The sequence below is a fragment of the Salmo trutta genome, chromosome 18 (assembly GCF_901001165.1).
Source record: "Salmo trutta chromosome 18, fSalTru1.1, whole genome shotgun sequence".
NCBI classification, from domain to species: Eukaryota; Metazoa; Chordata; class Actinopteri; order Salmoniformes; family Salmonidae; genus Salmo; species Salmo trutta.
Window position 1 is genome coordinate 24,047,691 of NC_042974.1, and position 22,875 is coordinate 24,070,565.

Sequence of the window (22,875 nt, forward strand, 5' to 3'; positions counted from 1 at the left end):
TGAATTAAAAGACATGATGTCATCTCTTTATGAAACATTATCATTATTATGTTGTCTTAGAGACTACCAATCAAAATGGTGTACATGAGAGAGAAATGTGATCCATATGCCTCCACCAGATGGATTTTAAAAAGTCCAATACTGTTTTCCCTCTTCTCACTCCAATATCAAAAGAAACAATTCTATTTTTCAGATTACTTTGTACTCTACTTTGGAGATAATCAAGGAGTTGGAGGTGTGCAGTGGGTTGTCAGGCTATGGGGTGCATTGTGGGGGATTGAGCTGGACTGCTCACTGTATAAAATCAGAGTGAAGTCAAAATGAACCACCTTGGATGCCTTCATGTGGCTCTGTCATTGTGTTCAAATAAGACCGTCCTCATAATGTCTAATCAAAGTTATTACCAATAAATAGACACCCACCCAGTCTCTGCTACCAAAGTAACTCAGTGGGGTATGGGGGGTTTGGGGTCTGTTGAGTAGTTGTCTGACCAGGGCCCAATTTCATAAAGCATTATGAGTACTGATATAGAACCAGGTCCCCTCTGTCCATATCATCATATTCATAATGATCTGAAAGACAAATCTGATCCTAGATCAGGCAAGGCTGTAGTTCATTGGAAGGTGGCCTTCACCCTCTTTAGTGTGTCCTGGATCCTGCGGGTGTGTCGTTCAGTGGGGGTGTGGTGGAAGTTGGCCTCGTTGTCAGCAGCCAGCAGGGGGATGTCACAGCCGCTGAGGTGGGCGATGCGTAGTCTTAGGTAGGCCTGTAGCTCCAGGTCAGGAGTGAAGGAGTACACTGTCTCCTGGAACGCATGCACCTGACTCACCACCTTCGCTATGGTCCTGGAGAGTGAGGAAGGAGAGAGCGGGAGAGATATAAAGATATAGGGGGGGGGGGGGGAGAAGATAGAGCGGTAAAGAAGGGAGACAAGAAAGTACATAAAATTAGGACAAAAGCAGAGATTGAAGTTGCAGCCACCATGGAGTTGGAGGACAAGACAGAGAGAGTGAAAAGGAGAAATATGAGTTTGCTATTGTTAATCTGCGGCAGGAGCATACTCATAATTTGGCACCACGTTACTAAACACTTAGTATACAGTACAATAAGTGACCTGATTTCCACAATAGTGGGGGAACCTAGGGTCTGTCATAACCAGCTGTGACGCTGCCTCTCACCGTGACCCTTTATGACCCCAGCATCTGTCAACATCAATGCATCTCAGAACACCTGGCGTGCCACATCTCCCAAAATCACACACCATCCCGATACACCATCTGGCTGTGTGCTAGCTTTAGTAGAGGAACCCAAATCCTACACGACCGCCATGGAATGAGCAGCTGTGTCATTATCGTCCGCCACAACTTTCTGTGAACCCAGCATCTGGCCGCCATATTTGAGTGGGTAGAAGGACACAGGGAATCTCGTTTGGTGGCAACTTGGCCCACTTCATTACATCAAGGGAGAAAGTTAATATCAAGTTTACAACATTAAAGAATGAGTGTCAGGTTGATATCCATATCATTGGAAAAGGCGACCAGAGTAGATTCATTAATCTCAATTGCAGATAAGTGCAAATGAATGCTATAGGCCAGTAGTTGGATGAGTGTATAGGCCTAGTGTAGGCTATAAGATTTTCCAGACCCAGATCACAAAGCATCTCAGAGTAGCAGTGCTGATCTAGGATCAGGGTCTTTCTGTCCATATAATTGACTTTGGTTCATTGAAAAGAGCTATATACACTACATGACCAAAAGTATGTGGACACTTGCTCGTTCAACATCTCATTCCAAAATCATGGGCATTAATATGGAGTTGGTCCCCCTTTGCTGCTATAACAGCCTCCACTCTTCTGGGAAGGCTTTCCACTAGATGTTGGAACATTTCTGTGGGGACTTGCTTCCATTCAGCCACAAGAGTGTTAGGGGTCCTGAGTGGCGCAGCGGTCTAAGGCACTGCATCTCAGTGCTAGAGGTGTCACTACAGACCCTGGTTCGATTCCAGGCTGTATCACAACCAGCCGCAAAATTGGCCCAGTGCCATTGTAAATAAGGGGCGGCAGGTAAACTAGTGGTTAGAGCGTTGGACTAGTAACCGAAAGGTTGCAAGATCAGATCCCCGAGCTGACAAGGTAAACATCTGTCATTCTGCCCCTGAACAAGGCAGTTAACCCACTGTTCCTAGGCCGTCATTGAAAATAACTTTTTCTTAACTGACTTGCCTAGTTAAATAAAATAAAAAAATAAGAATTTGTTCTTAACCTAGTTAAATAAATACAAAATAAATAAAAGTGAGGTTGGGCACTTATTGGGCGATAAGGGCCGGCTCGCAGTCGGCGTTCCAATTCATCCCAACAGTGTTCAATGGGGTTGAGGTTAGGCCTCTGTGCAGGCCAGTTAATTTCTTCCACACTGATCTTGACAAACCATTTCTGTATGGATCTTGCTTTGTGCACTGGGGCATTACATTGCCGAAACAGGAAAGGGCCTTAACCAAACGGTTGCCACAAAGTTGGAAGCTCAGAATTGTCTAGAATGTCATTGTATGCTGTAGAGTTAAGATTTCCCTTCACTGGAACTAAGGGGCCTAGCCCGAACAATGAAAAACACCCCCAGACCAATTTTTCCTCCTCCACCGAACTTTACAGTTGGCATTATGCATTGGGGCAGCTAACATTCTCCTGGCATCCGCCAAACCCAGATTTGTCTGGTGGACTGCCAGATGATGAAGCGTGATTCACCACTCCAGAGAACGTGTTCCCACCACTCCAGAGTCCAATGGCGGCGAGCTTTACACCACTCCAGCCGAAGTCTTGTGTGCGGCTGCTCGGCCATGGAAACCCATTTCATGAAGCACCTGACGAACAATTATTGTGCTGACGTTGCTTCCAGAGGCAGTTTGGAACTCGGTAGTGAGTGTTGCAACCGAGGACAGACAATTTTTATGCTCTACGCACTTCAACACTCGGTGGTCCCGTTCTGTAAGCGTGTGTAGCCTACCACTTCGCGGCTGAGCCATTGTTGCTCCTTATACGTTTCCACTTACAGTATACCGGGACAGCTCTAGCAGTGGAGAAATTTTACGAACTGACTGACTTGTTGGAAAGGTGGCATCCTATGACGGTGCCACATTGAAAGTCACTGAGCTCATCAGTAAGGCCATTCTACTGCCAATGTTTGAACAATAGAGATTGCATGGCTGTGTGCTCGATTTAATACACCTGTCAGCAATGGATGTGGCTGAAATAGTCGAATCCACTAATTTGAAGGGGTGTCCACATACTTTGTATATATAGTGTAAGTCACATTTATTAATATTATTCAATATGATCTAAAAGGCTACATTTATCCTAGATTACCACTCCTACTCTGAGATGGTTTGTGAATATAGGCCCAGGACTTTATGAGCTGGTTTCCGCAGACTCTGAATAAGCCTAGTCCTGGACTTAAACCACATACAATTCTCCATTCAGATCCTCCATAGAACATCCTTTTGATTCCATGACTAGACCTAATCTCTTTACAGATAACTGGCCCTGAGATGTTGCATTACGCTCATTCACCTAAGTTTTGGCCACTTATAGGCACCGCTGGTCAGAGTGAAGGCTCCAATCTCCAGCTGCTGGATGTGCATGGCCAGGATGTGGGCAGCAGGGAGGGTGGGTCTCCTCCTCACATGATCTCCTCCCATTAGACACAGGTTATCACTCTTCAGAAAGACCTGACAAAGATGGAGGGGAAAGGTGAGAGATAAAAAAAGAAGGATAGAAAGAGAAAGAGGGGGAGGGGGAGAGATAGAGAGATGTCTTACTCTTCCCTTGATTTATAACATCTTGAAGTTTTCATGAAAAAACAAGATATGAAGTTTGGCAAATTACTTTTCCTCATCTTTGCAGTCGGCATGTGTGTTCTTTGAGAATATATCGCATCAAGTCTACAGTTGAAGTCGGAAGTTTACATACACCTTAGCCAAGTACATTTAAACTCAGTTTTTCACAATTCCTGACATTCAATTCAAGTAAAAATTCCCTGTCTTAGGTCAGTTAGGATCACCACTTTATTTTAAGAATGTGAAATGTCAGAATAATAGTTGAGAGAATGATTTATTTCAGCTTTTATTTCTTTCAACACATTCCCAGTGGGTCAGAAGTTTACATACACTCAATTAGCATTTGGTAGCATTGCCTTTAAATTGTTAAACTTCAGTCAAACGTTTCAGGTAGCCTTCCACAAGCTTCCCGCAATAAATTGGGTGAATTTTGGCCCATTCCTCCTGACAGAGCTGGTGTAACTGAGTCAGGTTTGTAGGCCTCCTTGCTCGCACACGCTTTTTCAGTTCTGCCCACACATTTTCTATAGGATTGAGGTCAGGGCTTTGTGATTGCCACTCCAATACCTTGACTTTGTTGTCCTTAAGCCTTTTGCCACAACTTTGGAAGTATGCTTGGGGTCATTGTCCATTTGGAAGACCCATTTGCAACCAAGCTTTAACTTCCTGACAGATGTCTTGAGATGTTGCTTCAATATATCCACATAATTGACGTCCTCATGATGCCATCTATTTTGTGAAGTGCACCAGTCCCTCCTGCAACAAAGCACCCTCACAACATGATGCTGCCACCCCCGTGCTTCACGGTTGGGATGGTGTTCTTCGGCTTGCAAGCGTCCCCCTTTTCCCTCCAAACATAACGATGGTCATTATGGCCAAACAGTTCTATTTTTGTTTCATCAGACCAGAGGACATTTCTCCAAAAAGTACGATCTTTGTCCCCATGTGCAGTTGCAAACCGTAGTCTGTCTTTTTTATGGCGATTTTGGAGCAGTGGCTTCTTCCTTCCTGAGCGGCCTTTCAGGTTATGTTGATATAGGACTCATTTTACTGTGGATATAGATACTTTTGTACATGTTTCCTCCAGCATCTTCACAAGGTTCTTTGCTATTGTTCTGGGATTGATTTGCACTTTTCACACCAAAATACGTTCATCTCTAGGAGACAGAACGCATCTCCTTCCTGAGCGGTATGACGGCTGTGTGGTCCCATGGTGTTTATACTTGTGTACTACTGTTTGTACAGATGAACGTGGTAACTTCAGGTGTTTGGAAATTGCTCCCAATGATGAACCAGACTTGTGGAGGTCTACAATGTTTTTTTCTGAGGTCTTGGCTGATTTCTTTTGATTTCCCATGATGTCAAGCTAAGAGACACTGAGTTTGAAGGTAGGCCTTGAAATACATCCACAGGTACACCTCCAATTGACTGAAACAATGTCAATTAGCCTCTCAGATTCTTCTAAAGCAATGACATCATTTTCTGGAATTTTCCAAGCTGATTAAAGACACAGTCAACTTAGTGTATGTAAACTTCTGACCCACTGGAATTGTGATACAGTGAGATATAAGTGAAAGAATCTGTCTGTAAACAATTGTTGGAAAAATGACTTGTGTCATGCACAAAGTAGATGTCCTAAATGACTTGCCAAAACTATAGTTTGTTAACAAGAAATTTGTGGAGTGGTTGAAAAATGACTTTTAATGACTCCAACCTAAGTGTATGTAAACTTCTGACTTCAACTGAATATAGCCTCCAGCCGTTCTTAAAAGGGAATACAGTGTGATGTCTGGTAGCATAATAAAAAAAAGCATATAACAAAATGCTGGCCAGCTGTGAGTGTGTCACAGAATTTCACACACAGATGTGCTGCTTGAAGGTGTTTTTCTTTTGGCACATTTGCCTGAAGCCCCACACGTGTCTCTGGTACAGCAGAAGGCACTCACACACACACACGCCTTACCTGCACGGCTCGCAGCTCCTCTAGGACCTCACACACCTTGGTAGACAGATGTTTCCAAGCCTATCGGCAAGAGAGGAGGTGTTTAATTTAGCAAGAACTAATACATCTGTCTCACGCTTACGGAAGCTTTACTCCCATTAAGAGTTTTTTTGTGTCACTTTGGTGCAACTTTAACAAGCACGTGGTACATTTTCACAGCTCTTAGTACACAACTCAAAACAGATCATCAAAAATGCAGTTGTTTCAAAACTCTAAGCACATTTTTAACCCTTGTGTGGTGTTCATGTTTTTGTTATTCATCCAATGTTTGCAGGTCTGATGGACCCACAACATTATTGGGTTTTTAAAACAATACAGCCATAACAATTTATGTAAAAATACCAAACGTGCTTTTGCGTGGATCCCGCGAGTGCTAGCTGGCTGTACTACAGACACCTGTCGTCGTCTTGGGAAAGACTCATTGTTATCTTTTCGTAAAACAACTGTTTGCAGTAAAGAGACAAACTGCATACTAAGGAGATCCTGAGGGAAATCGACGAGTACCAACAGCTTTACGTTATGGAGGAAGAACCTATTCCATCATGGATTCATCTACAGACACGGACGATTTACTTACCGTTGAAGTAGAGGCTAGTGCTCTGGCTGGAATACATGCAACACTGGAAAAGTTGTGTGAGGAGGTAGCAGGGCTGAGGGGGAGTTTGGAGTTTAGCCAGAGTGAAATTCACACGCTCCAAGGAGAGAACAAGGCACTCACAGCCAAGGTTAAAATCCACGATTCCAACATGGATTGTCTACTCAGGGAAAACAGGGTGATGAAGGAGTTGCTACTAGTCATACAAAGTCGTAGCATGGTGAAAATCATTTTTTTTCTAGGATTCCTGAGGACGCATCCAATAATCCAGAGGATTCATGAGAATTCATGCAATCTGCCTTGAAACTTTCTATAGAGACTGTAACAAGGTGGCTTTCCACTGAGTACACAGACTTGGAGCTCAGAGCGACAAGACCAAGGGTCCCCAACTGATCATCGCAAAATTTGAACACTACCAACAAAAGGAGCTGATCAAAAGCAGGGGAACGGAGCTAAAAGGGACCAAATTCGGTCTCAATGACCAATTTCCAAGGGAGTTAAACGAACGTCGTAAGAGACTGTATCCGCTACAGAGGCAACAGAGGGAGAAGGGTAAGCATGCCTTTCTCATTGTGGACAAACTCTTTATAGATGGACAGCTATTCTGAGACAGCTCCATAACATCATGGCTGTACTAAATTCTACAGGGACTTCAAGAAAGTATGGGAACTGTAAAAATATCTGAACACTATGAAGTGGATATGAACACACACGTACTCAATTACATGCTCACTTACACATACGGATTTATACATACACACACACCTAATCTCGCTCTCTTCTCTCACTCTCTCTCCTTCTCTTCTCTCCCTCTATTGTCGAGAACTGTTTTCTAATTTAATATGTTTATTGTTTGTCTATCTTTTTTATGTATTTGTCTAGAAGTTTATATATGTTTACAACAAGCAAGGGGAAGATATCAGAATAGGGGCATTGGGGAATAATAACATATTGTACGGGATACATTTGTACTGTAGTGAAGCCGTCTCTAAAGTAATGCAAGGCCTCTTTCATGATCATGTGAAACGTCAATTGCTATGGAAATGCTGGGATGTGTTTTTTCAATAATGTAATTATGATGCAACTTTGACGGTGATACGATATGGATACAACTATCATCATGAATACTAAGGCTATACGCACTACATGTTACACACATAGACACTCAACCATGCAAATTGGCTTTTTTTATGTTGGTGTTGGAGCAGTGGCTTCTTCCTTCCTGAGCAGCCTTTCAGGTTATGTTGATATAGGACTCGTTTTACTGTAGATACACAGTGGGGGGAAAAAGTATTTGATCCCCTGCTGATTTTGTATGTTTGCCCACTTACAAAGAAATGATCAGTCTATAATTTTAATGGTAGGTTTTTTTGAACAGTGAGAGACAGAATAACAACAAAGAAATCTAGAAAAACGCATGTCAAAAATGTTATAAAATGATTTGCATTTTAATGAGGGAAATAAGTATTTGACCCCTCTGCAAAACATGACTTAGTACTTGGTGGCAAAACCCTTGTTGGCAATCACAGAGGTCAGACGTTTCTTGTAGTTGGCCACCAGGTTTGCACACATCTCAGGAGGGATTTTGTCCCACTCCTCATTGCCGATCTTCACCAAGTCATTAAGGTTTCGAGGCTGACGTTTGGCAACTCGAACCTTTAGCTCCCTCCACAGATTTTCTATGGGATTAAGGTCTGGAGACTGGCTAGGCCACTCCAGGACCTTAATGTGCTTCTTCTTGAGCCACTCCTTTGTTGCCTTGGCCGTGTGTTTTGGGTCATTGTCATGCTGGAATACCCATCCACGACCCATTTTCAATGCCCTGGCTGAGGGAAGGAGGTTCTCACCCAAGATTTGACGGTACATGGCCCCGTCCCATCGTCCCTTTGATGCGGTGAAGTTGTTCCGTCCACTTAGCAGAAAAACACCCCCAAAGCAAAATGTTTCCACCTCCATCTTTGACGGTGGAGATGGTGTTCTTGGGGTCATAGGCAGCATTCCTCCTCCTCCAAATACGGCGAGTTGAGTTGATGCCAAAGAGCTCCATTTTGGTCTCATCTGACCACAACACTTTCACCAGTTGTCCTCTGAATCATTCAGATGTTTATTGGCAAACTTCAGACGGGTATGTATATGTATTCTTGAGCAGGGATATTGACAGTTCTTTTGTGTTTCTTCCATTTGCGAAAAATCGCACCAAATGTTGTCACCTTCTCACCAAGCTGCTTGGCGATGGTTTTGTAGCCCATTCCAGCCTTGTGTAGGTCTACAATCTTGTCCCTGACATCCTTGGAGAGCTCTTTGGTCTTGGCCATGGTGGAGAGTTTGGAATCTGATTGATTGATTGCTTCTGTGGACAAGTGTCTTTTTTACAGGTAACAAGCTGCGGTTAGGAGCACTCCCTTTAAGAGTGTGCTCCTAATCACAGCTCGTTACCTGTATAAAAGACACCTGGGAGCCAGAAATCTTTCTGATTGAGAGGGGGTCAAATACTTATTTCCCTCATTAAAATGCAAATCAATTTATAACATTTTTGACATGTGTTTTTCTGGATATTTTTGTTGTTATTCTGCCTCACTGTTCAAATAAACCTACCATTAAAATTATAGACGTATCCTTTCTTTGTCAGTCGGCAAACGTACAAAATCAGCAGGGGATCAAATACCTTTTTCCCCCACTGTATGTACATGCTGTGGGGACGACATCATCGATGCACATTCTGTCTCTCACTGTTCAAATAAACCTACCATTAAAATTATAGACTGATCATTTCTTTGTCAGTGGGCAAACGTACAAAATCAGCAGGGGATCAAATACTTTTTTCCCTCACTATACCCCAACCAGAAGCCATGTATTACAGGCAACATCTGCACTGAGCTAAAGGCTAGAGCTGCCGCTTTCAAGGAGCGGGACTCTAACTCTAGTTACTTTTATTATTATTATTTTTTAAACTGCATTGTTGGTTAGGGGCTAATAAGTAAGCATTTCACTGTAAGGTCTACACCTTACTTGTATTCGGAGCATGTGACTAATAAAATTTGATTTAATATTTCCTCATGTGAAAATAGTGTAATATACTGTAATTTACAGTACTGTAGCATACTACATTCAAGGGGCAATTTTGAAACATGTATCTTACATTTTTTTGCTATTGAATAACTGGTTGTTAAAATGACTAAATTGAGAAGATATCATTTAAGTTGTGTTTTGGTGACTAAACCAATCTACTCATTATATTTCACAATGAATGCACAATGAAAGGTTTTTAATGTAAGACTGGCATACTCCTTTAAAAGACCTTCGCTTGAAAAACAAGAAAATAGCAGCAATATTACTGTTTGTCCATTTTGAGACGCCATAGCCAGTATATACTAATCTCAAGAAATAGATGACTCAATATATCTGTCATTAATTATGACGTTTTTGCAGAAGAGATCTTCGTCTCACAATTTTACTAAGATGTTTGGTGCAGTCTCTCATTGAATTAAAACAAATAATTTATTGAAGAATTCCTAATGTTGACCAATCACTGACAAAGGGGCATAGACTTCGGCTCCGAACTTCTTGTGCCCGAACAGCCCAAAAACCCCTCACCGAAGTCCAAAACGAACAAAAATGTCACAATGTCACATCACATAACATGTCACATAACGAGCTCTACCAAACTGTTTTGACTGAGAAGCATGCGAATGCTGTTGAGGCCACGGGTTAGCAATGAACCCTGAGACGGGATTGCTAGCAAGGCTGGAAATTCAAAACATCAAAAATCTAATAATTTCAATTTCTCAAACAATCAACTATTTTACACCATTTAAAAGATAAACATCTCCTTAATCTAACCACATTGTTCGATTTTCAAAGAGGCTTTACAGCAAAAGCATAAAGTTAGATTATGTTAGGACAGTACATAGCCACAAAAGTACAAACATCCATTTTCAATTCAAGGTCAGGCGTCACCAAAAGCAGAAACCAGCTAAAATTATGCACCAACCTTTGACAATCTCCATCAGATGACACTCCTAGGACATTATGTTATACAATACATGCATTTTTTGTTCCATCAAGTTCATATTTATATCCAAAAACCGCATTTTACAGTAGCGGTGAAATTCTGATTTTTTTCTTCTCTGAAATGCTTCCGGTGAACAACGTTACAATTTTCAAAATTACTATTCGAAAACATTGGTAAATTATAATATTGTCATTCAAATAATTATAGTTTAACATTTCGTAAATGATACTGTCTTGCCAGATTTCAAAATAACTTTACTGGGAAATCACAAGTTGCAATAAACCAGGTGCTGTGCTAAGAACAATAAGCTAGCCTAATTAGCTTAGCATCATCTTGTAACCATGTAATATCAATAATACTATTGTCAATAATCCATTACCTTTGATTATCTTCATCCATTGGCAGTTCCAGGAATTCCAGGTCCACAACAAATGTGGTTTCTTTTGACAAATAATTGATGTCCAAATAACTCCAAGTTGTTCCATGTTGTTAGCGCTTCGGTGGCTACTAAAAAGTAGCGCGGGGGGGGGGTGTGTGAAGTCACGGCAAAAAGTTAAAAAAGTTACAAAAATAATCTATTTATGTTTGTTCAAACATGTCAAACGTTGTTTAGCATCAATCTTTAGAGCCATTTTTAACGTGAAACATCAGTAATGTTTCAACCCGACTTCACCTGTGTCTAGAAAAACGTTTTTTAAAAATGTCTCGTGTCTCATGATTGCGCAGGTGCAGGCCATAATGGAAGTGACGACATCCCACGGACGTCAACTTCAATGCATTCTAATTTGCTCCCTGTTAATCATGGAAGCTTCAAACAACTTTATAAAGATCGCTGACATCTAGTGGAATCCGTAGGAGTTGCGAACTGAATCCTTTCTCACTATGGTATCTAATAAACAATGACACTAAATAGTACAGCCACAAAATTCTCATTTTTTTTAAATCTATTTTTCTCAGGTTTTTGCCTGCAATATGAGTTTTGTAATACTTACAGACACCATTCAAACTGTTTTAGAAAATTCAGAGTGTTTTCTATCCGAATGTGTTAATAATATGCATATCCTAGCTTCTGAGTTGGTGTAGGAGGCAGTTAAAAATGGGCACGTATTTTTTTCAAAATTCTCAATACTGCCACCGTGGCCCGTAGAGGTTATTAACAAGTGTTACCAGTTTGGAGTTTTGTACTAATAGTTTAGAAAATTCACCACATACTTGTGAAAATAGTACCAAAGCGATATAAAGTTCAGTAATGACAAGAACAGGAAGAGTATTATTAGAACATGGACAAACAACAAGAATACATCATTTCAGTTGTTACACTTTATGGCACTTCATAAGGTAAGCACTCATTTTAGGTGCTGTTACGTCCACCTAAATTTGATTTGAACACAAATTCTGATGTTCATCTAACTCAGAAAGGAATAAAATATCCACTGGTTCCCACAACAGCAGCATAAAACCTACATTTCACTTAAGGGCCTAAGAGTATGTTATTTATTTCATGGGTGCTCCCTACATGACTCTGGTCATAAGTAGTGCACTACAGTATATAGGGAATAGGGTGCCATTTCAGATGCAGGCATGCAGACTTACGGGTAATTGCCTGACAAAAACATTCTCCAGACCTCCAAGGACCTGCATGGCTGTGGCGAAGTCTCTCGATTCATAGCAGTGTTTGGCAATTAACAGAAACTTGGTGAGCATAGCCGCTTGGATCTGCAGCAAGAAAAGAAGAGGAGAGATTCTATGGTCAAGCATTCACACAAATCATTGTAGAAATCAATTAAAACATCATAGAAGTGCATCTGATGGCTATCATGTAATTAGATTTAATGGACAATGACTGACTTTGAAAATAAATGAATATTAGTGTTTTCAAATCAAATCAAATTTTATTAGTCACATGCGCCGAATACAACCTTATAGTGAAATGCTTACTTACGAGCCCACAACCAAGAATGCAGTTTAAAAAAAATACAGACAAGAATAAAATATAAAAAGTAACAAGTAACTAAAAGCAGCAGTAAAACAACAATAGCGAGACTATATACAGGGGGGTACCGGCTAGTTGAGGTAGTATGCAAATCTAGGTAGAGTTATTGAAGTGACTATGCATAGATGGCAAAAAACAGAGAGTAGCAGCGGTGTAAAGAGGGGGGGGGGGGGCAATGCAAATAGTCTGGGTAGCCATTAGATTAGATGTTCAGGAGTCTTATAGCTTGGGGGTAGAAGCTGTTTAGAAGCCTTTTGGACCTAGACTTGGCGCTCCGGTACCGCTTGCAGTGCAATAGCAGAGAGAAAAGTATATGACAAGGGTGGCTGAAGTCTTTGACAATTTTTAGGGCCTTCCTCTGACACCGCCTGGTATAGAGGTCCTGGATGGCAGGCAGCTTGGCCCCAGTGATGTACTAGGCCATTCGCAATACCTACTGTAGCACCTTGCGGTCGGATGCCAAGCTGTTGTCATACCAGGCAGTGATGTAACCAGTCAGGATTCTCTTGATGGTGCAGCTGTAGAACCTTTTGATGATCTTAGGGCCCATGGCAAATCTTTTTAGTCTCCTGAGGGGGAATAGGTTTTGTAGTACCCTCTTCACGACTATCTTGGTGTGCTTGGAGCATGTTAGTTTGTTGGTGATGTGGACACCAAGGAACTTGAAGCTCCCAACTTGCTCCACTGCAGCCCCGTTGATGAGAATGGGGGCGTGCTCGGTCCTCTTTTTCCTGTAGTCAACAATCATCTCCTTTGACCTCCTCCCTATAGGCTGTCTCGTCGTTGATCAGGCCTACCACTGTTGTGACATTGGCAAACTTAATGATGGTGTTGGAGCTGTGCCAGGCCATGCAGTAATGAGTGAACAGGGAGTACAGGAGGGGACTGAGTATGCACCCCTGAGGGGGCCCTGTGTTGAGGATCAGCGTGGCGGATGTGTTGTTACCTATCGTTACACGGATTTGCCAACAAATAGAACAATTAATTGCCCGTCAGGAAATCCAGGATCCAATTGCAGAGGGAGGTGTTTAGTCCCAGTGTCCTTAGCTTATTTATGAACTTTGAGGGCACTATGGTGTTGAATGCTGAGCTGTAGTCAATGAATAGCATTCTCACATAGGTGTTCCTTTTGTCCAGGTGGGAAAGGGCAGTGTGGAGAGCAATAGAGATTGCATCATCTGTGGATCTGTTGGAGCGGTATGCAAATTGTAGTGGGTCTAGGGTTTCTGGGATAATGGTGTTGATGTGAGCCATGACCAGCCTTTCAAAGAATTTCATGGCTACAGACGTGAGTGCTACGGGACAGTACTCATTTATGCAAGATTTCTTTGTGTTCTTGGGCACAGGCACTATGGTGGTCTGCTTAAAACATGTTGGTATTACAGACTCGGACATGGAGAGGTTAAAAATGTCAGTGAAGACACTTGCCAGTTGGTCAACGCATTCTTGCAGTACTTGTCCTGGTAATCCGTCTGGCCCTGCGGCCTTGTGAATGTTGACCTATTTAAAGGTCTTACTCACAACGGCTGCGGCGAGCGTGATCACACAGTCTTCTGAAACAGCTGGTGCTCTCATGCATGTTTCAGTGTTATTTGCCTTGAAGCGAGCATAGAAGTAGTTTAGCTCGTCTGGTAGGCTCGTGTCACTGGGCGGCTCTTGGCTGTGCTTCCCTTTGTAGTCTGTAATGGTTTGCAAGCCCTGCCTGATCTTAGACCTGTATTGATGCTTTGCCTGTTTGACGGTTCAAAAACAAGGACATTTCTAAGTGACCCCAAACTTTTGAACGGTAGTGTACATACGATCACTGTGGGGACGAAATCATCGATGCACTTATGGATTGAGCCAATGAATGATGTGGTGTACTCCTCAATACCGTCGGAGGAATCCCAGAACATATTCCATGTCTGTGCTAGCAAAACAGTCCTGTAGCTTAGCATCTGCTTCATCTGACCACTTTTTTATTGATCTAGTCACTGGTGCTTCCTACTTTAATTTTAGCTTGTAAGCAGGAATCAGGAGGATAGAATTATGGTCAGATTTGCCAAATGGAGGGCGAGGGAGAGCTTTGTATTCGTCTCTGTGTGTGAAGTATAGGTGGTCCAGAGTTTTTTTCCCTCTGGTTGCACATTTAACATGTTGATAGAAATGTAGTAAAACGGATTTAAGTTTCCCTGCATTAAAATCACCGGTTAGTCAGAGTGCCGCCTCTGGGTGAGCGTTTTCTTGTTTGCTTATGGCGGAATACAGCTCATTCAATGCTGTCTTAGTGCCAGCCTCTGACTGTGGTTGTATGTAAACAGCTACGAAAAATATAGATGAAAACTCTCTAGGTAGATAGTGTGGTCTACAGCTGATCATGAGATATTCTACCTCGGGCGAGCAATAGCTCGAGACTTCCTTAGATATTGTGCACAAGCTGTTATTTACAAAAATACACAGTCCGCCGCCCCTTGTCTTACCAGATGCCGCTGTTCTATCCTGCCGGTATAGCGTGTAACCACCCAGCTGAATGTTGATAGTGTCGTCGTTCAGCCATGACTCCGTGAAGCATAAGATGTTACAGTTTTGAATGTCCCGTTGTTAGTTTCATCTTTCGCGTAGCCCGTCGATTTTATTCTCCAAAGATTGCACGTTTGCTAGCAGAATGGAGGGAAGTGGGGGTTTATTCGATCACCTACGAATTCTCAGAAGGCAGCCCGCCCTTTGGCCCCTTTTCTCCGCCTCCTCTTCACGTAAATCAAGGGGATCTGGGCCTGTTTCCGAGAAAGCAGTATATCCTTCGCGTCGGGCTCGTCAGAGTCGTGAAAGGAAAAAAAGGATTCTGCTAATCCTTGTTGAGTAATCGCAGTCCTGATGTCTAGAAGTTATTTTCGGTCATAAGAGACGGTAGCGGCCAAATGATAAGTTACAAACAACGCAAAGAAACGAACAAAGACACAATAGGTTGGGGACACGTAAAACGTCTGCCTTCCTCTCTGGGGCCGTCTTGTGTGTGTGTGTGTGTGTGTGTGTGTGTGTGTTGAATAAATGACATACATATAGATATAGAGATCAAGCAGTAATGTCCAACAGAGTTGTATCCCCATTACTAGCAGATCTCACCTTTATCGAATCACAGATGACAATTTCAGCAGAGACCCAGTTGGAGACGCTGTCAGCATATCTCAGTAGCTGTTGGAGGTGGCTGTTCTGTGGCATCTCCTCATTAACAAATAAACTGCTGCCCTCTACTGGAGGTATAGTGTGTGACACATGTCTGTGGGATAAGAGCGAGGCAATCAGACTAGAGATTGAGCTGTGAATGAACGGTTGATTTTATGTCAGAGATTGTCAAGGATGCAATGGCTGACTGTCACATACGTCTCATAATCTAGCAAGTGATGTTTGTTTCAGATTATGCATTCTGATATACCCATTTGGTACTTTAAACAAATTTGACGAGAATGCCACTGCAATATTTGAACCAAAGGGAATATTTACTCACTTGGTGACACTAAAAGCTTTGTCCCCGACTCCTTGAGCTCTAGAGTTGAGGAAATTATTGGGGTGACAGCCTTGAAACATTTCCTGCATTTAAAAAAAACAAAACAAGAACTTATGTTTCACATTTATATATACAGTTGAAATCGGAAGTTTACATACACTTAGGTTGGAGTCATTAAAACTCGTTTTTCAACCACTCCACACATTTCTTGTTAACAAACTATAGTTTTGGCAAGTCGGTTAGGACATCTACTTTGTGCATGACACAACTAATTCTTACAGCAATTGTTTACATACAGATTATTTCATTTAGAATTCACTGTATCACAATTCCAGTGGGTCAGAAGTTCCAGTGGGTCAGAACTTTACACACACTAAGCCTTTAAAGAGCTTGGAAAATTCCAGAAAATGATGTCATGGCTTTAGAAGCTTCTGATAGGCTAATTGACATCATTTGAGTCAATAGGAGGTGTACCGGTGGATGTATTTCAAGGCCTACCTTCAAACTCAGTGCCTCTTTGCTTGACATCATGGGAAAATCAAAAGAAATCAGCCAAGGCATCAGAATATACATTTTTTTTTAGACCTCCACGAGTCTGGTTCATCCTTGGGAGCAATTTCCAAACACCTGAAGGTACCACATTCATCTGTACAAACAATAGTATGCAAGTATAAACACCATGGGACCACACAGCCGTCATACCGGCTCAGGAAGGAGACACGTTCTGTCTCCTAAACTGCCCTCCCAAGCAAAAAGGCAGTAACTGCTCAGAGTTGAACTGAGAAAAATGGCTTCAAATTTTAATTGTCCAGCCAAATGAATTCTAGGGAGATCATTGGAGATGTAATGATCTGTTGCCTTACTATAAGTATATATATTTTTTTATTCATGTTGACCCTGACCTCTGACATGACCTTTGACCCTTAAATGGCAGTTACTGCCTTCTTCCTTAGCATGTGTTATAAATTGCAGGGTAATACCAAAGCAAGAGCAGTATCTGCCATTTTCCTTTGTTAGTTTACTATACTTCTCATTTATGCTATTAATATAAGAGCAGTGTAATTACTGACAGTGTAACAGAGTTGAAACTGCGCCTTTGTGTGTCTTCCACTAAGATACCAGTTGCATTTACATAGAGATGTAGGTACTGCGTCAGTCACATTACATACTGTGTGACAAGTAGCCCATGTCTTGTTATAAGAATAAATGTGAAAAGCAGCACTGAAGTTGTTTGAATTACATTAAATGATTACCTGTCTTGTAATATATAATGATGGAACATGATAGAAGTATGACGTAGGGTAATACAAATTATAAAAAATGACCATGAGATTGCTAATAAAAACATTTTATTTGTATTTTTTCAAATTACACATTTGAATGAATGAATAAATAACAGCTTTAAGAATACATTTTAAACATATTTACATGTTCATAAGAGGACCCGAATGAAATTTAGCTACAATTGATAAAATGCTGAATAGTTACATTTCATTTTCCAGTAACATTTCATTTTTAAGTAAAACTTCTTCAGTGCTCTTCCATATCACTCCTCATCCTCAGCAAAGCTGTTTACAGCCAAGGCATTCCAGAACTGCTTGCAATTTGCAGGCATCAGAGGACACAGTATGGTGATTATGTCCATCTTCTTGAACTCTTCTATCCCTCTATCCTGTGTACGTAGCGTCGAGGGTGTCTCTCGAGTGACTTTCTTCATGATAAAGTCAAGCTCTGTGAAGTCCTTTTCTTCATTGGAGACTTTGTAGAAGAGGCTCCTGGATCCACCCCTCACCTGGATCTCAGCCATCTCTGCCAGCTTTGGTGCCGCTGCCTTCTTCAGCTTGACGATGGAATGGCCAGCTTTCCATGCCAGGATTTTTTCCTTTTTCATTTCGACCACCTCCACCTTGCCTGCATTGGACGTGGCGACCACATGGAGGAAGTCGTACACCACACCTCCAGGTCGAGCTTTCATTTCCTGTTCCACGCCATGGTGGAAACTGTCTGCACTCATGAAGGTGTGTCCTGGCTTGAAGAACTTGAGGGTGATGTCTTCCATCAAAGTTGAGTCAGCATTGACAACACTCCCCAGTGATGTTAGGAGGCACCAGTTTTTGTTTTGAGAAGTGCAGTTATCCACCCAATACACTGCATGCTTGACATCTCTCTCCCTCTCCAGTGCTGTTACGTAAGATGAAGTAATCTCCTCTGCCTTCCGACCAGCTGTTCCTTCATGTCATACCACTGAGATTGTTTTCTTCTTCTGTTGAGACTTCTTTCCAATGGTGGCGAATGTCTCGTGATAGGCAACGATTCTTCTTGTGAACAATGCTGTTTTCACACCTGGCATGTGAGGGAGCATGATGACTTTTTGCATATCAACGCTCCTCACAGACCAGTCCTCAGGCCAATCTTTCTGTGCATCAGTCTGGTAATGGCTTCTGCTCTGCCCTGCAGACTTCTTATGTTCCTCATATTTCCTACATTGCATGCAGTCGGGGATGGGGATGGTGAATTCACGTGCTGTTTGGCTGTTGTCTTGGCAGGCTTGGGTTTACACAGCCTCATTCTCCCTGTGCTCCATCTTCAGATGATGACCCTGCACCAAACAGAGCTCGCACTCCTTTACCGCCTTGCGATAGGTTTCATAACCGCAGCTGGCATCTTTGTTCTTCTCCATCTTTGTTCTCCTCACTAGGGAGGTAGAGGCGATATGGGGCATGTTCTCGTCTGTAGTGGCTGATTTGAGGATGGAAGGACTCAATGTGTTGTAGGATTGGATTCATGTTCAAGTTGCTCGTTGAAGCTTTCTTTCCCCTCTGATCCTTTGGTGGAATCAGTTTGGTGGTGATTGACTTGCCCATCATCATGACAATCAGCCTGTCTAAGGAGTTAGAGACCACCCACTGGTTCTCCATTTCTTCAAATAGTGTTGACACTGTGACTTCAGTTAAACGGGGTCGATCAGGAATCTTTGTTGGAATGTGGCCCTCAAACTCAACTGAAATAAATAGAGCAAATAATCAGGGACATGCATCCTAATGATTCTTCTGTCATGGATGATAATAATACTGACATTTTGTGATGTGCAAACATATGATCGTAATCCTTTTCAGTTATTCTATAATATAGGATATAATCAATGTTGATTTTATCTTGTGCAAACATTATCATAATCATTTTCACTGTCATAACTCAGTTCATCTATTAATTTCATACCTGCTCCCAAAAAGGCTCTTAAATGTATCTTTATTTAAAAATATAAAAAAATTGTATGGATGGACATTGACAGGAATAAAACCTAGTATTGACATGGGTGTACTGTCCTAATACACCCTCACATGGCAACTTTGATCCACATGGATACTAATCATCTAGACCACAGGGATTGGTGGAAGTCATGCAAAACTGTTTTTTTCTGCATTCATGTAATGATGGCACTGAAGCAGACACAAAGCTTGTACTAATTACATATGCCACCAACAAAGGTGGTGGATACAATTTGGGATTTTAACTTTCCTGACCAGGACAGTCACGCAATACTGGAATATAAAAAAGAACCAGAAACCCTGAACATGTGAGTAGATATAGTATTAATGAGCTAGCAATGCTGTGTGTGTGCTCATCCGGAAAACGAGTGTGTGTGGCATTTGACAATTCATTATGGGGTGCACGTCCAACTGACCGTCAGCTGGCTAGAGATCGTGTGTGTGGTGTAACGTTACAGATTCAAATAACACATGGAATGTCAGAATACAACTAGGGATTACATGAATAATAGATTGAAGCTAGTATATACTGCTGGTCGTCTCTTATGGGAGCATGTAGCACAAATCTATTGCTTCATGCTAATGCTAGCTAGGTAGATTTTGACGTTTTGGTAGGGGCACGTCAGTTTTAGCTAGGTGGCTGTCACTGGCTACAAATCGTGTGTATGGTGTACTGATTCAAAGAAACCATCAGATGAAATGTCAGAATATAATTCATTATATGGCTAATAGATTGAAGTTAGTATCAATTGCAGATCTCTTATGAGAGCAGGTAGCATTGTTAGTCTATGCTCGCTAGCTAGTTAGCTAGTTTGCTAGCTAGCTAATTAATTTTGATCTGAGATCTACTTAGCTAGCTAGTTCTTACCAGTGTCTGCATGTCGGCGTTTCAGAGCAAGTTCAACCATAATTTCCCCACGGGAATGCTGTGCCATGGTGTTGTATCCCTAGATTAGCTATGTGTGTGTGTAGCTGTCAGTCAGTGTCATACAGGTTCGATTGCATCAGTATCAGAATAAAATGATATGAAACCAAGGTAAAACGCATTAACTGCAGCCAATGGCAGGTTGAAACCAAGCTAAAAGGCAGTAAGTTCAGTTACTGCCAATTACCTTGGTTTCACAGTAACTTTTTGCAGTTACTGCTAATACGACCCCCATTTTCTCCAAAACACAATAGAGGCAGGATACTTGTCCACATGATTAAGCATGCATTTAATGTAACAAAAATGACATTAACTCATTTTCGACCAAATGAGCAGTTACTGCCTTTTTTCTTGGGAGGGCAGTAAAGATGAACATACTTTGGTGCAAAAAGTGCAAATCAATCCCAGAACAACAGCAAAGGACCTTGTGAAGATGCTGGAGGAAACAGATACAAAAGTATCAATATCCACAGTAAAACGAGTCCTATATCGACATAACCTGAAAGGCCACTCAGCAAGGAAGAAGCCACTGCTCCAAAACTGCCATAAAAAAGGCCAGCTGCACATGGGGACAAAGATCGTACTTTTTGGAGAAATGTCCTCTGGTCTGAGAAAACAAAAATAGAACTGTTTGGCCATAATGACCATTGTTATGTTTGGAGGGAAAAGGGGGACGCTTGCAAGCCGAAGAACACCATCCCAACCGTGAAGCACGGGGGTGGCAGCATCATGTTGTGGTGGTGCTTTGCTGCAGGAAGGACTGGTGCACTTCACAAAATAGATGGCATCATGAGGGAGGAAAATTATGTGGATATATTGACGCAACATCTCAAGAAAGTTAAAGCTTGGTCGCAAATGGGTCTTCCAAATGGACAATGACCCCAAGCATACTTCCAAAGTTGTGGCAAAATGGCTTAAGGACAACAAAGTCAAGATATTGGAGTGGCCATCACAAAGCCCTGACCTCAATCCTATAGAACATTTGTGGGCAGAACTGAAAATGCGTGTGCGAGCAAGGAGGCCTACAAACCTGACTCAGTTACACCAGCTCAGTCAGGAGGAATGGGCCAAAATTCACCCAACTTATTGTGGGAAGCTTGTGGAAGGCTACCTGAAACATTTGACCCAAGTTAAACAATTTAAAGGCAGTGCTACCAAATACTAATTGAGTGTATGTAAACTTCTGAACCACTGGGAATGTGATGAAATAAATAAAATCTGAAATAAATCATTCTCTCTACTATTATTCTGACATTTCACATTCTTAAAATAAAGTGGTGATCCTAACTGACCTAAGACAGGGAATTTTTACTAGGATTATAGTCAGGAATTGTGAAAAACTGAGTTTAAATGTACTTGGCTAAGGTGTATGTAAACGTCCACCTTCAACTGTAGGTCTGTGAATTTGTTTTCAGTTCATAAAGTAGTGATTTGTCTCCCCCCAGTGTCTATAAATAACAATGTGTTTGTGAGTGTGAATGCATGAGAGAGGGAGAAATTGTGCAAGTCTGTTTATCTGTTGCTGCAGGATGATTTGGTGGGCTGTGTGTGCGTGCATGTCAATGTGTGTGTGTGTGCGCGCATGCGTGTGTGCATGTCAGTGTGTGTATGCACATTCGTGCGTGCACATGTGTTTACCTGCTGCAGTAGAGTGAGTTGCTGTGCCGTGTGTTGGGCGCTATGTTCACTCTGACTAAAAGGGTGTCTTTCCTCGCTTCTGAGGCAGCCACCGGAGATGTCATCCATAAGGGAGGTGTAGCAGGGCCGCGGCAGGGCTGCTGCTAATGAGTAGGCCTGGTCTTTGGTCTGGGTCGCCTGGGGCTCCACCACCCTGGATATTCTCCACTGGAAACTCTACAGAGATACATCAACTTAGAAAGGTTCCATCTATGAATGCATATACCAAACTAAAATATGAACGCAATATGCATCAATTTAAACAATTTCACTGAGTTACAGTTCATATAAGGAAATCAGTCAATTGAAAATTGAAAATTAAATTCATTAGGCCCTAATCTATGGATTTCACATAACTGGGCAATGGTGCAGCCATGGGCCCACTCCATCAGAATGTGTTCCCCCACAAAAGGGCTTTATTCCAGACAGAAAAACTCTTCAGCCCCCCGCCACTGTATACACCATTGTCGTACTCATTAGGTCCGACTGTACTAAAAATGATAACAAAAAGTGGTTCTTATTGGACAAGGCAGGTAGTCTCTCCTGGATTCAGTCTGTTTTCTTCTGTTTGGTGCTTCTGTTTGGTGCTTATGTAACGTATTCATTCATGTAATGAATATGACACAGCTCTGATGGTCTCCGTCAGTTAAAATATATATTAGTGTAAATGGGTTCCTTTGGAGCCGGACAAACTTCCAGTACTTTGGACCAATCAGATGCTTTTTTGGTTCAGGTAAGACAAACAACATCACCAACATAACAGTACACGTATAAAAATCCTTATATGGACCTTCTTTCCAGAGTCCTCAACGTGTGATTTTCTGCATATGGTATGGGCAGACAATGCATCATCTTCTTCCTGCATGCTGATTGGGCTCCCACAGCTTTGGTTCCACCTCCTCCTGGGAGAGCTCTGAAGAGTGGTCAGAAGCCTCTCTCCTCTGCTGTCTACTGGAGATACCTAAAGAAGAACCAGATCATCACAAAAACATTGTTTAAGAGTATTGTATTTATAAATACTCTGAAAAATCGACAACAAAAGCAACCACAATAACATCAACAAAAACAACAACTATACTGCTACAGATTT

General features: G+C 41.9%; 1 protein-coding gene across 3 annotated transcripts in view; it reads right to left on the reverse strand.

Annotated features, from left to right (window-relative positions):
- The window catches only part of LOC115153050 (kinase non-catalytic C-lobe domain-containing protein 1), an 80,822-nt gene continuing 57,947 nt past the window's right edge, over window positions 1–22,875 (reverse strand). For 2 of the 3 annotated variants that reach the window (XM_029698082.1, XM_029698080.1), the window contains exons 23-30: window positions 22,576–22,746; window positions 21,747–21,962; window positions 15,915–15,997; window positions 15,533–15,686; window positions 12,031–12,153; window positions 5,792–5,851; window positions 3,563–3,720; window positions 1–845 (exon numbers count right to left, since the gene is read on the reverse strand). In XM_029698082.1, the coding sequence (XP_029553942.1) occupies window positions 614–845; window positions 3,563–3,720; window positions 5,792–5,851; window positions 12,031–12,153; window positions 15,533–15,686; window positions 15,915–15,997; window positions 21,747–21,962; window positions 22,576–22,746 (1,197 nt within the window). In that variant the 3' untranslated portion in view covers window positions 1–613. Of the gene's footprint in view, window positions 846–3,562; window positions 3,721–5,791; window positions 5,852–12,030; window positions 12,154–15,532; window positions 15,687–15,914; window positions 15,998–17,246; window positions 18,916–21,746; window positions 21,963–22,575; window positions 22,747–22,875 lie in introns of those variants that run through there. The other variant, XM_029698083.1, reaches the window with a different exon arrangement.